The 17,292-nt window shown below is 42.0% G+C and overlaps 1 protein-coding gene across 1 annotated transcript in view; it reads right to left on the bottom strand.

The window, feature by feature from the left end:
- Positions 1-17,292, bottom strand: part of Myh15 (myosin heavy chain 15) — a 135,905-nt gene that overhangs the window by 27,633 nt on the left and 90,980 nt on the right. The window contains exons 31-35 of the mRNA XM_032899654.1: positions 13,987-14,336; positions 10,539-10,663; positions 7,730-7,845; positions 1,437-1,629; positions 408-611 (exon numbers count right to left, since the gene is read on the bottom strand). Coding sequence (XP_032755545.1) covers positions 408-611; positions 1,437-1,629; positions 7,730-7,845; positions 10,539-10,663; positions 13,987-14,336 — 988 coding nt within the window. The remainder of the gene's footprint in view (positions 1-407; positions 612-1,436; positions 1,630-7,729; positions 7,846-10,538; positions 10,664-13,986; positions 14,337-17,292) is intronic.

Below are 17,292 nucleotides of genomic sequence, written 5' to 3'. Positions count from 1 at the left end.
AGAAAAGGGCAAGCAGAATACCATGTGAGAACAAGGAATTGAAACAGGGCATCGATAGAAAGAGTGTCAGGAAACCTCTCAGAAGCCAGGATGATCTGATTCATCTCTGGGTTTCAGAGGGAGCATGGCTCTTAAAATATCTTGATTTTTGATGACTAGCACCCAGGTCTATGAAGAAACAAATCTGTTGAAAGACATCAGTTGATGGCATTTTGTTACACCTGCTCTGGGAAGCTAATGCTTGGAATGAAAGGTGTGACCAGCTCCTTGGTTGCATAGCTTTCTGTGCCTCTCTTGTCACAACTAAGACTCGACATGGCCATCGTACCTATCCTAGCTGACTCAGGGTTGGGAACTACGTCTTTCAACAGCTGACTTTGCTAATAGAGAGAATTCAAGGGTCTCACCTGGGTGTGGAAAAGACTGATTCTTTCTGTGGCTTCTAGGAGCTCCTTTTCTGCCAGCTTTCTCCCGCGCTCTGTCTGCTCTTGCAAGGACCTCAGCTCTTCAAGTTCAGACTGAAGGAGAATGTTGCGCTGCTCAGCCAGAGCCACCTGCTCCTTCAGGTCTTTGTTCTGGTAAATGCTGTCATCCAGGTGTTGTTGAAGGTCCTGCAAAAGAAAAACATGGGCCTGGCATGGATACCTTCAAGTTCAACTGTTAGCATGGCAGGGGGACCACCAGACAAAGACAAGTTTCCAAGTTCTTGATCACATAGATAGAAGGTTTCTAAGTGACCCCAAGAGGCAGCTCTAGGATAGTTTACTGAAATCAAAGTGTCTTGAGCAACAGGGCAGAAAGCTGTTGCTCTCAGCAGCTGCCAGTAGGACTGGGATATAGAGAAAGCCAAGAAGCTAAACTCTCTGTGTTAGAAGTCAGAGAGCAGGCAGGATCAGCAGAGTATGCATGCAACTGATCTGAAAGGTAGAGCTTTGGGGATATGTATTGGCAATGGTTCACTAAGGAGTCAGTTATTTCTCCTTAGTTTGCCCTTAACTTCTATGGTATTTCTTCTAGCCTGTTCGCTTAGGCTGGACCTTAGATTATACAAACACAATCTTCTTTAGTGCAGGAGAGAATTTACTTTCAAGGAAGTCTGTTTGACAAAAAAGCCCCTGCTGTTGGCCTCAAATAATGCTACCCAACCTACTGTGTCCACCAAGAGGAGGCTCCGAATTGAACTGTCATTCTGATATACCTCAAATAGTGTCTTGGAAGCAGATGGCTGCCAAGACTGTCCATTCTTTTTTCCTATTTAATGGCCTGCTCACAAAATCGGATGTGTCCCTGTGCATTCATGATTCTGCTTCACCTATGTTCAGTGTAAGCCTGCTCTAGCTCTCTGGAAGGGTGAAATGGTTTTTTCTTTCACTGCTCAACAGATTCTGTCACTTAGTTTCTGCATGTGTCTGTTCTTCAGTGTTGTTTGAAAGTACCTTCATTTGACTCTGAAGCTGGCCCAAGGCTCTGGTCGTTTGTGACACCTGTCTGTTGGCAGCACAAAGCTGAATCTCCATCTCCTTGAGGTCCCCTTCGATCTTCTTCCTCATCTTAGTGGCCTCAATTCTGCTTGAAGCTTCAGAATCTAGACTAGACTGCAGGGAAGCCAGAGCCTGCTGGTGCTTCTCCCTGATTTCAGAATAACATTTGGGGAGAAAATCAGACACCCAAATCAAGAGCAGTTACCTCTTCTTTTCAAGTTATGGGAAACACATTAAAATAAAAGATAACTCCCATTAAAAAAACAAGTCTAAAGATTTTTATTTTATAAATAGAGAAAGGTTGGCATTAGATTAATGAGTCTACATTATAGCAGACTAATAAGGATTCTAGGTTAGATTCAACATAGAACCATAAAACCACTAGAATCATTTCAAGGTTGCTGTGTTAGCTTTATCTAAGACTTATGAAAGGATTGTTCTGGGCAGTTTTATGTCAGTTTGACACAAGGTAGAATCATTTCAGAAGAAAGAACCTCAATTGAGAAACTGCCCCCACTAGATTGGCCTATGGGAAAGCTGTAAAACATTTTCATTCATTATTGACAATCGGCACTCTTCTGTAGGCTGGTGGTTCTGGGTGGTACAAGATAGCAGTCTGGAAAGCCATGAGGAGAAAGCTAGTGAAAATCATTCTGCCATAGCTTCGACTCTAATGTCCATTGTGAGTTCCTGCCCCCACTTCCTTCAGCGATGGAGTTAGAAGTTGTAAGATAAAATAAATCTTTTCTTCCCCAACTTGCTTTTGGTCATGGTGTTCTATGACAGTAACAGAAATCCTAACAAAGACAAGACAGAGATGATAAATTCTAGATTTCCTAAGGTGTTTACAGATGAAGAATATATATTCTTTTAGACAAACATAATATTTAAGCTACCCTCAAATCTTACAAAAAGAGTCCAAACATAACAGGAAAGAGATACAGAGGCTGAAATTAAAACAAGCCCAGATATGCAGCTATGCTCCCTAATGGTCTGAGACATGCTGAGGTTAGGTCTTTTGCTGTATATTGTAACCAAACCTAGTTGCTCCAAGACAAGAATATGTGGTCTTGCCCCCAAGTTATTTCTGATTGGTAAGTAAAGATGCTGACAGTCGATAGCTAGGCATAAGAGATAGAGGTAGGGTTTAGGGTTTCCTGGGTTAGAGGCTCTGAAGAGAACCATAAGAAGAGAGAAGGTGAGGAGGAAGGAGAAGCTGCCCTGGACTAGGTGAATTCATGAAAACGTGGCCCTGAGGGCTGGCCAATTGGAGTTAGAACAACCCAGGTGAAACATAGTAAGTAATAACTCAGGGTTATCGATAGGAAAGTAGATTCTAACAGCACAGAGGGTAAATATCTGCCCAGCTCTTGTGTTGTTTAAGGCTTATAGTAATTACTAAAAGTTGTGTCTTTTAATTGGGAACTAAATGGTCAAGGTGGGGTAGAAAGCTCAGATTGTGATTAAAATGTTTTATAACACAGACAGCCTACAATAATAGCATGGGGTTTTGTTTTGTTTTACTTTATCTCCTTAAAAGTTCCAAGGATAGTAGCTAATTGAGAAAACTAATTCCTATGAAGTATAGACATACTTCAATACCCTTTTGTAAAATAAATGTTTATACAAAATTATAATTGTAAAGTACTACCAATTCAGTTAATTTCCTTGTATTCAAGAATGCAAAGAGAAATTTGAGCAAATCTCAGAAATTTTCCTTTGCATGCAACACTGGCAGAGAGTTAAGTACCATGGGACCAACTACTAATTTGTATATTGGGACTGCAGTGCAGTAGACCATTAAAATCTCTCCCATAAGATGTCAAACCACACAGTGACTCTACAACTTCTCCTCCTCACCTGTGGTATCACAGGGTACCAAAGACTTCGATCTGTGGAACAACTTTGAATAGTGACTTACTTCCCATTGTGGAACAACTTTGAATAGTGACTTACTTCCCATTCTACCCTAGTTCAGACTCTACTCAGAAAAGTACACTGACTTCTCCTGTTTTAACTCCTCTGTATTTGGAGGTTGTTCATCAAGACATATTAACAGCTATTAGAAGTCTATGTCCTCTTAAGCTCAACCATTGCAACAGAGCCCTAGTTCTAGATAAATAAGCAGAAGATAGAGTTCTTTTATCTTTTTTATCCTTATAGAGGTTTTAACAACAAATTGGAAACGTGTGTTCGTTATGTGTCTGAATTGGATGCCACACCAAATTGCCATAGAGTGCATCCAGACCTCCCGTCAATCAGAAGAGCATCGCTATTAGTAGAGTTATGTTTGCATTTGCATGTGCTTCTCAGGAAGGGGACTCTTCACATGACCACATTCCATTGTGGAAGAAAGGGCCTCAGACAGAAGTAATTATAGGAAATATGGGAAGTAACTTTTACTTCATAGCCTAGAGTTAAAGCCGGTCTTCTGTCTTCTGTTTAGTGCATAGGCCTAGTGCGTACAGCTCACAGTTCAATCAGCTTGTAGGCATATGATAAATGGAACTGTTATAGATTTAATTGGGTAGCCTCCAAATTATGATGCTAAAACATTAAGCCCCAGGAACACAATACTGTGCTTGGAGATGAAGCTATAAGGACTATGCAAGTGTCTTTTTTAAAAAAAGATTTATTTATTATATATAAGTTCACTGTAGCTGTCTTCAGACACACCAGAAGATGGCATCAGATCTCATTATTGATGGTTGTGAGCCACCATGTAGTTGCTAGGATTTGAACTCAGGACCTCTGGAAGAGCAGTCAGTGCTCTTAACCAGTGAGCCATCTCTCCAGCCCTATGCAAGCGTATTTAAAGAAACAATGCAGGGGAAGGGCCCTAATCCACTAGCAGAGTCATAAGAAGAAGACAGCAGGAATATGTACTCACAGATGAAATACCATGTGGAAACAGAACAGCCATCTGCCTTCAAGTTAAGGACAGAGGTCTCAGGGAAAATGTACTTGTTTACATTAGAATCTCTGATCTCTAGTGCCCAGACTGTGAAAACGTGAATTTGTATTGTGTAAGTCATCCAGTCTGTGGGATTTTTGTTTGTTTAGTTTTGTTTGGTTTTGACAGCACTCATTGCAAACTAGTAAAGGAACAGGCATTCTCTCCATCACTTAAATCCCGAGGAAGCCTGCCTGCCTTCCCATAGGGGAGCTCCCTGTTCTGCTTCAGGTAACACTCCCTACCAGAAACACTAAAATCTCTGGGGCCTGCCATCAATCATCTGTCAAAAAATATATTCCGTTTCAGCAAACCGAGTGTTTCAAATGCTAGCTTTCCTGTAGCTATCTGCAAAACTTCATAAATGTTAACGAGAAGCAGAAAATTCTATGGTTTAAGGAGAACAGAATGACAATGGCCTAAGTGACGACTATAACACAGTCAACACCACTCAACAATGTCAAACAAACCCCCAAACATAGCTTAAGGAAGGAAGGAAAGGAGGGAGGGAGGGAGGGAGGAAGAGAGGGAGGGAGGGAGGGAGGGAGGGAAAGAAGGAGGGAAGGAAGGAAGAAAGGAAGGCAGACCGACTGATGATGAATCAATGGTTTATGAAGATTTGCTTCTTTTGCAGAGGACCCATGTTTGGGTCCCAGCACCCAACATTGGGCAGCCCAAACTTCCTATATCTCAAGCTCCAGAGGATTCAATACCCTCCTCTGGTGGTGGTGATGATGATGATGATGATGATGATGATGATGGTGGTGGTGGTGGTGGTGGTGGTGATGATGGTGGTGGTGGTGGTGGTGGTGATGATGGTGTGGAGAAGGAAGAGGTGGTAGTTGTGAATTAAGAGGGAGTTTAGAGTAAATATGAAGAATTGGAAGAGGAAGAGAAGATACAAGCTATGTAAATATATTCATATATGAAATTCTCAAAAATAAATTTAAAAATTAAAAATAAATAAGTGAAAAGCATTATCCTTGAAGAAAATCCATGTTTTTAATACCTTGACGGTTGTTTCTGCATTTAGAGTATCATAGATTTCTTAAAGGCTATCTACTCTAGTAATGTTACCAAGCAAAGGGAACTTTTGAAAAACTGAGTTGTTTCTACCTTAGAAAATAAAGACATGAAAAAGATCCAAATCATCCTTGAGTTTGGAAGCCCAGACTACAGCAGCACAGGAAGCATCCTGCCCACACTGACAGCTCAAATATTTGTTAGAAGTAAATATCTCTCAGGCCAGATGCTTGGCTTTTTCCTCACCAATGGGCCTCTCTCTGGGGCGCACTCAGAATTCCTCCCTAGACTCTCAGAACATTCAGCAGTGACAAATAAGTGGGGACAGTCCCACAGGTGCTGTGTTATTAAAGCCTTGCCTTCTCTTTTACCTTCTTGGCCTCTTCTACCTCCTGGTTCGTCTCTTAATAGACATCTTTAGTTTCTGTGTTAATGTACATGATTTCTGTTAACATAGAATCTTCAACAGTGTCCTGCCCTCAGATGATATTTTTTATGAGGTCTATAATTTATACTTGTTATTCTTTATTACCTGGAATCTATGCTTGGAGTATATTTTCCCTTGTATTCTACTCTATCTCCTCCTAGCCCTAGACTCAGACTGAATCACCAGATTAGGGCAAGGCATTTGCTACAGTCTGCACCCCCACAGAGCAGAAAGGGTCTGGGGTGGGGTGTGTACTGTTTTGTTAGATGCTCATCTGTCCTTTCTGGATGTACTGATTAGAGCCATGTGAGTCATCAGCTAAAACGTACCCTGAGCTGGTGCCAGAGCCTCAGCCGCCCCTTCCTCTTCCAGCCCGTCACAGCTCATGTTCCCTTCAGCTTTCTCCTCTTAACCTTCGCTGTTTGGATCTCTGACTTCCTTTGCTCTGATGATTATAATTGGGGAACTGTTCTCTGACATTCAGATGTACCTGATGTGACACAGACTCTCTGTGGATTCATTTTCCTCACAGGGTTTATTTATAGCTGAGGTTTGATGTTACCTGAAGTCAAGCATTTTTTTTAACTACAAAAGGAAATATTCATTTTTGTTCCTTTTGTACAGATACACAAATATTAGGGTTTATATGTTTCCCCCTTTCCAAAAAATTCTTTCAGATACTCTGAGGTACATCAGATATCTTCGCTACAGCCAGTTCCATGAAAATGCTTGTGAATTAGGGTTGTGTTAATTCAGAGCACACAGAAGGATAAACTTGGCTCCAAATCCTCACTAAATATTGACCATCTGGAAGTTTGCATAGAAAACAAGCTATGGGAGGAAGCCTAGTTCAACAGACACCATTAACATGGCACTGGCTTGTTTCGTTAGTTTAACAAAGACATTGCAAACAAGTGGCCATTTGAGCCCGGGTCTAATGTATGATCTTTGCAGACTTTGGTTAAGGCGGTGGTTCTTAACTTGGAGGTCATGACCCCTTTGGAGGTCAAGCTGTCCTTTCACAAGGGTCACCTGAGACCACTGGAAAACACGGACATTTATACTACATATTATACAGTAGCAAAATTAGTTATGAAATATCAATAAAAATAATTTTTATGGTTGGGGGTCACCAACCATAAAAGAACTATATTGAAGGGTTGCAACATTAGGAAGGTTGTGAACCATTGGGTTAAAGGAACAAAATAACTGAAGAGGTCATTTAGTCATCCCTAACTTTGAGTGTTTATTGGAGATCTGTAGAATAAGAAGCACTTTGCCAGCATTGGCTTTCTGATCAACCCCAACTACCTTATGTGGCATGTGGGGCCATTTTGTCCCTTCCCTGAATATCTAAGCAGTAGAGTGTCTAAAGTTATCAGCCAGAAAGTAAAAAAAAGGTCCAGTCACTGGAGATCCTGTCTCACTCAGCGACCTGGCAGGTTAGACTCTGCAAGACCCTGTTGTCTCAACAAATAGCCTTGCTCTTTCTTGGCTCTGCTTTCATCCTGGGGACAGGCGCTCTCTCTCTCTCTCTCTCTGATCCAAACAATCTGACCTTGAATGGGACTTGATAGAAACAGACCCACACATCACAGATTGTCTCTACTTAACACAGTCCTCCCCACACTGGAGAACAGAAAAACAGCAAGAGTAAGCAATGGCTGTATGTGAGTATTCCTCCTTAAATAGTTATGCACTTAGTGGGAAACCCTCATGTCAATTCGACCAAGTGTCCTTGGGCCATGTTCTGGCAGGGGTCTTGAAAGCAGCACCACAATGACTTCTGCTCATTCTAGGACTTTGACATCCATGGCTGTTGTTCAGCAACAGGACCCTAAGTACCTCAACCTCTCTGCTTCTTCCTCTTTCTCTGACAGCTTTCTTTCCAGCTCTGCTTTAGCTTCTGAGAGTTCCAGCTGGAAACGAAGGATCTTGCTTTCATTCCGTTCCAGAGCTCCCTGTAACAGAAAGCACCCAAGGAAGTCTCTTTTTGAACAACAACAACAATAACAGAAAAAAAATAGTTTCCTTCCCTTAAAACCTATATCCTGAACGTAGCTCTCTTTAGAGTAACTGGATGAAATCTCGGTTCAAGTCAGGCCCCCGAGGTTAGACTAGGACAAGCGATGGCTCTCATTCATCATTCTGTATCTAGCTCTGACATTGTTTGTTCTTTGAATAGCAGCCTATGGCGGGACCAGAGATACCACTCAATCATAAAGTTTTTGCCTGGCGTAGATGGGGGCTTGTGTTCAATTCTCAGTACTCTTAAAGGAAAAATATGTAGCTTAAAAACTAAAATGGTGAAGCATTTTAAATAGAAAATTTCAATGAGCTCTGTCACTGTGTGTAATATTTAATTGCTGTCTGTACTCGTCTGTATTTCTAATTCACTCCATCTTTTGGGGTGAGTGAAAAAAAGCTTCAAGGCAAGAATAAGGGAGGGGCTGACACCTGCTCAGAGTCATTGCTGATTTTGGACACCTAGGAAGTGCTCTCACCTAGGAAGTGAGCCACTTAATTGTGACTATTATTATCACTACAAACAGGAGCTTTAATGTGTAGGAAGATCTTCTGCAACTGAGTATTCAAATAATAAAGGCCGGGGACATTTTCCCCAAGAATGCTCTTAAAGTGTCATTCAATTATAAAGTGGAAATTTGGTAAAAATCTTCAAAGCCTTTTCTGAGGAAAACTTGTGTCAAAGAAGTACAATCAAGCAAACGACAGAATACTTGAAGAATATGTAGCAGCATGCATTGCCCTGCCCGCTGCTCTGGACAGTCCAGACTGAGGGGTCGCTTTGCCCCTTCTCTGAGGAGTATGTTTTATCTCTCGCAGAGTGAATTGTGTAGTCGCAGTCAAACAGTGACAATGATGGCGACAAAAATAAGCTGTTGGGGCTTTTAAGAAGGCCTCCTTAGTTCCTCTCTCAGTCCCGACAAACATAAATCAAAAGCAAATGCTCTATAAGCAATCTCCACAGAGGGAATGGTAGTTTCTTGGAGGGGAAACTCACCCTCTAGACTGTACTGAGAAAGTTAATCGTTAGAGGTGACCTCAAATCATTTCAGTCTTATGATCTGAGAGGGATTATTGAGTTTTTCATAAAGCCACAGCCCCCCAAAGAAATAATCTGAAGTCACCAATACACTGGAAAGTGATGCCTTTGTAAGGCTCAAGTCACATCTCCACAAGAAGATAGTGAGGTGTGCTGCCATCTAGTGGTAGTGAGCGGTACAAGTGCAATGGCCGAAATACAGCTTTGACGCGGTTGCTAGTTGTTCATTTAAAATACGTCTATCCCGATATATTACACAACACTAAAACTGCCCCGAGTCATGTCTTATTGCTATAATGTTTAAATAGATAATAAAAGTTACTTCTTTCACTTAATACTGTGGCGTTAGAAAGTTCTCAGCCAATGGAGCCAGAGCCCCAAAGACAAGTAAATTAAAACGAAGTTCTCAACTTTGTACAAAGCAGTCTTCCCAAGGGGTGTCACTGCCAACTGAGGGGGTTGTCAGTAAAATGAAGAGGTTCTTCAGAAATGTTTATGCATAAAATAACAATAGCTGAGTTGAGAGCTCGTCACGTCAAAGGGGCACACAGAGGTGTGGCACACCTGACTTGCCAGGTTCTTTCAGAGCTGAAGCAGTGAGGTAACTGACAGTAAGTGCTCGGAGAGAGAAGTTGTCACAGCATGATTCTGTGTTATTGTACTCCCCAGAGGCCCCATCTACAGCCGTCTACCACATCTTTCAAAACTCGTTTTCTCCATGGGAAGGGTACATGAATTTTAATATGTCCAGACAGACATTCTCAACTGCTTCAAGATGAAATGCAGTTGAGAGAGCAAAGAGTCTCTCTAGAGCTCATGACTAATCGACCACCTAGTGGCTCTGGAAGGGTGACTTCCTTTTCAGGACACATCATCTTCGTTAGCATCAGATCTTCTCAGTGGCACTGTCAGTCACCTAGACCACATCTAGGGATAAAGCATGAGAAGTTTCCAGAACGCAGCAAACATCCCTGTCAAAGACTCTGCACACGAATGACCTTACAAGGCTGGGATGTCTGAGAATTTCATACGGAACTTCATCTCTACAACAGATTTTTTGAGGGAGAAGGGTGCATTCAACAGACAGTTTTAAGAAGACAGACATACAAATGCATTTAAACTTCTGACTTTGGGTAAATGTTTACTGAGTATCCTCTGGGCCAACAGTCTTCCAGCAAATGCATCTCTGGGTTATAATATTCCAGGAAACCCCACGGGATCTAGTTTAAATGCAGATTTTGATTCAGTAAAGTTTGGGACAAGGAAGATATTCTGAAAGTCTAACAAGCTCCTAGATGTTCATGCGCATGGTCTGTGAGGCTGTAGGCTGGGGATAAATTAAAGAAACACATCATGATTGTTTGGCCTGCTACTGGAGAACTTGCATTTACAGGTGATTATCTTGTTTCCAAGCCTGTTCGTTTCCTTTGTAAAATGGAGAAAAGGGTTTGGTGGGTTGATTAAAGCATGTGGCATGGTTAAGAGCATATACTGAACACCCCCAGAGTAAGTGCCACACGATGGTGGCCGTTTCTAATGAAGACAGATCTGCTTTGCCCTCTGAGAGCATCACCCTCCCTGGCAATCTACCTCTGCTTCTTCCAGCCTCACTTGGATTTCAGTCTTCTCTTGCTCAATCAATTTCTTGGCCTTTTCCACTTCAGTCAAATTCTTGATCCCTTCTCTCACCTGGTTTGTGAGACAACAGATCCGTTCTGAAAGGAGGAGGATCAGGCATGTTAGTGGAAACCCACTCCCAGCACAAAAATCTGGGACCGTGTAGCCCTCAGCAACTCCCCGGAAAAGCTGACTCTCATCTACAGAGAGCCCTATTTGGGATTAGGGAAAAAGGAAACCCTTCTTCAGGGTATTCCTTTGTCATATGCCAAAAGTTGACTTCAACACTTAGTGAGCAGAGTGCTTTGTGGGTTCTTGAGCATTGGAGAGCCTATGCAACTTCAGACAGCGTTCTGCTTGCTGGGATCATGACTAAGTCCACGTAGAGATCCACCCTCTCTCTCTCTCTCTCTCTCTCTCTCTCTCTCTCTCTCTCTCTCTCTCTCTCTCTCTCTCTCTCTCTCTCACACACACACACACACACACACACACACACGCACACACACGCACACATCAGGTATCCCCACACTTTAGTGGGTAAGTTTTAATGTCAACACCACTGGCTGTCATTGTTCCAGCCACCACCCAACACTGGAACAGAAAACTTAAAGCATAAGCCAGGTCATCACCTACAACAGTCAGAAAAGCGGGGGATGCTCTGGGAAGACAACGGCTGTCACTCGGGCACATGACAATTCTGGTTAGACTTTCCTGAAGCTGTGACAGAGTAGGTCAGCAGTGAGGAACCCCCATTACCTGACACTACCTTGTGGTTGGGTCTGAGACACGCTTCACACCGAGGGACACTCTAGGCCCTAAACGTTAGGCTGTATAGCTAAGAAACTTGGGGATTTACCAAGCCCAGGAGAGAGCTCAACAGCTCACCTGTTTCTCTGGTCCTCAGTCCTGGCCTACGATTAAATAGGTGCCAGGTGTGAGATATCTCTCTATAAGATGTTGCTGGGGAGACCCGAGAGCCCCCTTAAGACACAAGCTATTGGCATATGTCTTGGCTAACTATTGTAACTGAACTGTAAAACCCTATTTCTGGAGCCGTTATATACCTCAGTTGCAGGAAACAGAGAAAGAGAGAAGCAAATTGGAAATGAGCTGGAAGGTGCCAAACGAGAAGGTGCCAAATAGGCTTCTGTGGGGAAAATTATCAGTGCTTTCCCTGTGAAGTCTGCATGACCCAATACTGACCTTTCAGGCAAAATACACTTGCTGGCACAACAGGGACATGACCATTATGTGGGTAACCCAACATTTGTTGATTTGATTTAAGGCTCACTCTACGATAGGAAGTTCATACCTGGTACTATAAACTTGGTCAAAAGTCTACTGCTGGGGCAATCACAGGCCCCAGTGAGGAATCTAATCCCACTGCTCTGCTAAAGGAGTTGCTGCCAAGTTGCCTTATTGATATTGATGTTTACACTCACAAAGTACAACTGCCTGCAAGCCTTGGTCAGCTACGCTTCCCTTTCCAGCAGGCAGCAGTTTGTACAGAGATGCTGGGTTAAATGTCGAGAGTGAGTGATCGTTGCGCATTCTATCCTGCACTAGATACCTGTACTGTCACCTTCAAGTCTCAGGGAACAAGGCAGAAGAGGATGCAGAAAGAATGTAAGAACCTGAGGATGGGCAGAGAGAATATCTTCTCTTGGACATACATAGAAGTCACACTCATGAAATCACATCAGCTGTAGTTACACGTCACAAGACATGCACAAGACTGGGACCACCCGTCATGGATAGGGGAGGAGGTGATAAGGTCCCAACCTGTCCCTGGCTATCTGTAGGCAGTTAAGGGCTGCTAGGGGATGAGGAGTCATTTTCCTTGGTCATGGTCATTGGTTTGATGCCCATGGTCCAGTAAATGTTCAGTCCATGTCCATGGGAGCTTCACTAATTAAACTCAGCCTATTAGCAACAACAACGGCAGCAAAGAGGGAATTTAAGAGGCAAACTTGTTGCAGAAAAGAGAGGCTACAACAGAAGGAGGGAGATAAGAGAGGAGATAACAATGGAGGTATATGATTAAAATATATTATATGTGTGCTTGAAATTATTACAGAATAATGATTTAAAGGATTTCAGAATTCTTGCAAAAAATTAGAAGAACATATATAATCTTTCTCTGCACAGAAAAAACCTCAAAGCAGGTTCTTCTCAACTCTGAGTAAATTGTATGATCATCTTAAGAACTTTAAAATAAAAGCCCACACGTGTGTAAACCCCATACCAGGCCACACATGGAATCCATTGACCTCGACTGAGAGCTTATTAAAAGTGAAAATTCATAAGCTCTACCTCAGATCCACTGAATCTGGACCTCTATGGTAGGTGTTGCTGTCTGTCCCCAGATGGAAACAGCTGGACTCTGTTGCCACAGATCCAGCACAGCCCAGTGAGTTAACTGTGAACTGCACGAGGCCACCAAGAAGACTCATGCCTCCAAGAGTAATGGGTTTGCATCCAGGGCACATCAGCATTTTCATGCATATCACTGTAGGCTTTGAAATAACTTGGCAGTCTCTTCGAGTTGCTCTTTGGCAATATACCAGAAAGTTTAAGTCTATTTCCTCAACTCGTCAATTTCACTTCTAGAGATCTATCCTATTGAAATATTTTAAATATGCATAAATATATGTGTAGGAATATGTAGTATATAATTATTCAGAGTTGTGTTTAATCAGGTTTAAAATTAATGAGATCTAGTTAACTAGGTGTGAGTTATACTTATTATGAAGTACTATGCAGTTTCTTTTTTTAACAATGTAGCACGTCTCCAAGGCTTGGCATGCTAAGAACCACAAGGTGCATAGGACAGTAGCATAGCTCAGTAAAGTATGCACAGATAGGAGCCCAGATGGTTGGGCTCAAATCCCAGATCTATAACTTATGAACTGTAAATTCAGATAAGTAACCTAACCTTGTATTTTGCAGATGAGGACATTAAAATGAAGGCTAATCTCACAGTTGAACTATGAATAAATGGATGTAGAAGAACCCAACATATAGTGTGGGTTACAGAAATTTTAATATATTCAAAATGTATTGATAAGTGAAAGGTAAATTATACAGAAAATGTATAACTTGGGCAATATATTTCTATGAATATGTATCTGGAAAGGTCACAGTAAGGCTATAGAAATGAAAATATTCTTGAGAGTGGTTCCTTTATAGTAAGGAATTAGGTCAAAGGTGTGGCCCTAATAATGCCTTTAGAATTAATTCAATACAAATAACATCTGCAGTATTCTTTTTTTTAGAATCAAGTATTAAAACTTTAAAAGTCAAATATAGATGAGAACATGAAAACGCCAAGGCTCTCCACCCCAGGAAGATAGCTTTGCCCTAAAGCCAGACTCCCCTCAAGCCCTTGTCTTGCTTTGGCTGCGAGCCCAGCTGACAGTACCCTGAAGGTCCTGGTTGTGCCTCTTCAGGGTCTCCTGGGCCTCGTTGCTCTCCTCACAGGTTTGCCTGAGCATGAGGACCTCAGAGCTGAGGGCCCGGGCCTCCTTCTGAGAGGCCTGCAGCAGCTCCTGGGCCTCCTCCTGCTTCTGTTTCCAGGAAGCCAGAGCCTTGTCAGAGTGCTGCTGTTTTTGCCCCAATGTTGCTGCCACAGAGCGAGCCTTTCCCAGGTCAGAAAGGGCATCCCCCAGCTCCAGCTGGAGCCTGTGCCTGGCCCTCTCCAGGGAGGCATTCTTGGCATTGGACACCTCCATGGCTTCCGCAGCCTCCTGCAATCGAATCGCCAGCTTCTTCCTGAGGAGAGAACCAAAGGATTCGGTATGGGTAGCTCAAGCATCAAAGCGTTTGGTCCACAAAGCCAGCCTGCTACTGATGCCCAGCCTCTGGCTTCTGTGTCAACATGGATGTTACTTACCCTCCCTTACCAGCCTGGTTCTGAAATTCCGACTCTCTTTAAACTCCTATTAAGAAATATTTGCTTATCCTAACCTTTCATAGCTAATAAAATAACACTGATATTTCATAAGAAAGAGGGGAAACAAGTTTGTTTTGAACATCTTAGCAAGCTGGTTCCGATACTTACGCATGTTGGTAGAGTCCCGAAAGCGTTCCTTGGATGTGTCTTCCAGTGGGCACTATTGTGCTCTCCTGCCCAGCCTCTTCCTGCTATCACTTGCTTTCCAGTTCTTACAATACCTTTCTCTGTGATTTCCCCCAGCATCTCGAACCCCCAAATATGCTTTCATCGCAGATCCACCGACCGACTGCTCCTTTAGCGGGTCTTACTGTTTTAGCCTCCCCCTCTCCCGCCCCTAGCACCGTGTATGTTAGAGGGATGTGCTCAGTGTACCTCCTCTGTCCATATGGTACATAACTCTTGGAAATTTTAATGCATGGGTTATGTTTTCTTGCTGCACCGCCAGACTCCTTCATTAAAATGAGTAGATTTTCTTTCACGAAACGAACTGTAGGTACCAACGCTTTGGCCCCACTGTGACTTTATGAGAACAGACTTCACAAGTATCACTCAACCAGCCTCAAATCAGTGTAACATGGCTGCCGACCTATGGGATTCTAAAGCAATCCGGTCTGTGTTTGTTATCTGGAAGGCCATGTGCTCTACTCCTTCCGCGTTCACTGGCTTCCTAATGTCACACATATTGCACTTTCATATAGGAAATGCTGGCACTCATACCAGCCTAAAAGAGTATGCTGCTAAAGTCATCATATAATTTTTAATTATGCCTATGATGATTGGCACCAGAAAATTGCTCTGGTTTGGAGACTAACTATCCTGGTTTTCTAAGGACTGAGAGTTTTTAGTAATACTAGAGACATTTAATATTTCGTCTGAGAAATCCCAGAGCAAACTGGACACACTGATCGCCTCATTTTATTGCTAATTTGCTGTATATTTAATAGCAACTATTACTTTTTCGTGTGGTGTAACTTTCCAACAACACGTGCTTTCTCAACTACCTACCTTATAAAAAGAGATATGAGAGAATACGAAATTAAACACGCTATTCTCAGAGCAGAACCAGACAATGCACTCAGGGAGAGGATCTTTTACTCTCCACCTGAAAAATCCCAGGACTTTTCACTTCTCTTGCCTTCCTGAGGCGATCAGGAGAAAAGGTATATTTATGTAAAATTCAAATAATGTAAACACAAAACCATTCAAATACTACCCTGTTACCCAGTATTTTTTCCTTTGTCCATCATCTACTATAAAACCAATTACAACAAATACATGTGATCAAATGCATTATCTATATTTTTTCCTTCCTTTCCAACACCCAAAGAATCAGTTATCAGCTGTGATAATGAGTAGAAACTTTCACCTGGAATCTTCCTTCAATCACTAACTAGAAAATAAGAATAGCTTGTTTAGAAGTGAATGACAAATTTGAGTATAAAGAGGAGTTTCCAGTCAACTCCTCCCTTGGGTCCAGGATTTTGTAAACCCCTACTACGGATATTTTTAGTATCTGTCATTCCTAGGTCCTTCTTGAGGTACTGTGGACAGAGCTGGATTATTTGGTTCCCTTCTGGGCGACAGCATAACAGCTATTCTGTAAGTGCGCTCGCTCACAATTCAGGTGAGGAACTGCACGTTATTTCTGGCTGAAGCAAAAAAAAAAAATGTATTGATCATTCTTGGATCTTTGCCAAGCTATCAAATCATGTTCTTTAAAGCAAGCCTTTAATGGTTGTAAGCTGGAGAGTCAATTTTATGATTTCTCTCAAACACACACAGTTACTCAATCCATAAACCAATAAGCACTCTTTGGTGCTGGATTTTGGACTAGCTGGTCTCCCAACTCCTAAAGATTTTTAGAATAGCTTTCAAAAATATTGTGCGTCTAATTTTAGGAGTGTCCCAAGGATGAATTCTTTAAAAGGGGTCTCTGTCCCACAAGACAAATAATAACTGTGATAATAAATATTAACAGGTTTTCAATTGTCCCATCTCCACAGGCCCAGTGTCTCTCATGGTGGATACACACATATATATATATATATGAAATTAATTATTTGTGGTACCAAATAAAATGTATGATTACAAAGTGACGGAACCATTCATCTACATGCAAATGAGACTGTGTGACAAAGTTCCGGCTCTCACCAGAGAGTTCCTGGCCTAAGAAGTTTTGGATAAAATCATTTATACAACTCTTTCTGGTGTTCCTTACTTGCCCTACTCTTTTTTTTTTTTAATAAAACCATGCATGGTCTGAGATGGTCTGGGGGAGAGAAACAGGACTGGAACTAATACCTGGATCAAAACTGAACGTAATTAATGAAACCATTAGCAGGAAGTCTTTACTTTGCCCATCCCCCCTACAGGCTGGAACAGAGGCCAAGATTGTGGATGGGTAAGAACCCACAAATAAATTTGAAAACATTTCCTGCTTATTCTGTAGTGATAATGTCAGTCTGAGTAAGCTTCTAGAAATAGATAATATGCAGAGGATTTTAGGAAACCAAGAATCAGGGAAGCTAGATTAGTCATTAGGCCTCTTACTGCATCTAACTGGAGAATATTACAATAATAAGGATAGTAACTTTGAGGAGACTAAGATTTGGTACAAAAATAAAGGGACATGGTTTGCATACATTTCTAGCTCCATAGGAAGGCTGGATACACAGGGCTGCCTGCCCCTACAGAATTGTAGAACATCTGAAGAAAAATTACCCTTAAGAAAACAAGTGTTAAAGGAAGTTTTGGAGGCCCTAAAACACTCTC

Source organism: Rattus rattus, chromosome 4 (genome assembly GCF_011064425.1).
Source record: "Rattus rattus isolate New Zealand chromosome 4, Rrattus_CSIRO_v1, whole genome shotgun sequence".
In the NCBI taxonomy this organism is placed as follows: domain Eukaryota; kingdom Metazoa; phylum Chordata; class Mammalia; order Rodentia; family Muridae; genus Rattus; species Rattus rattus.
The sequence above is the reverse complement of the archived record's forward strand: the minus strand, read 5'-3'. Positions and strand labels throughout refer to the sequence as shown.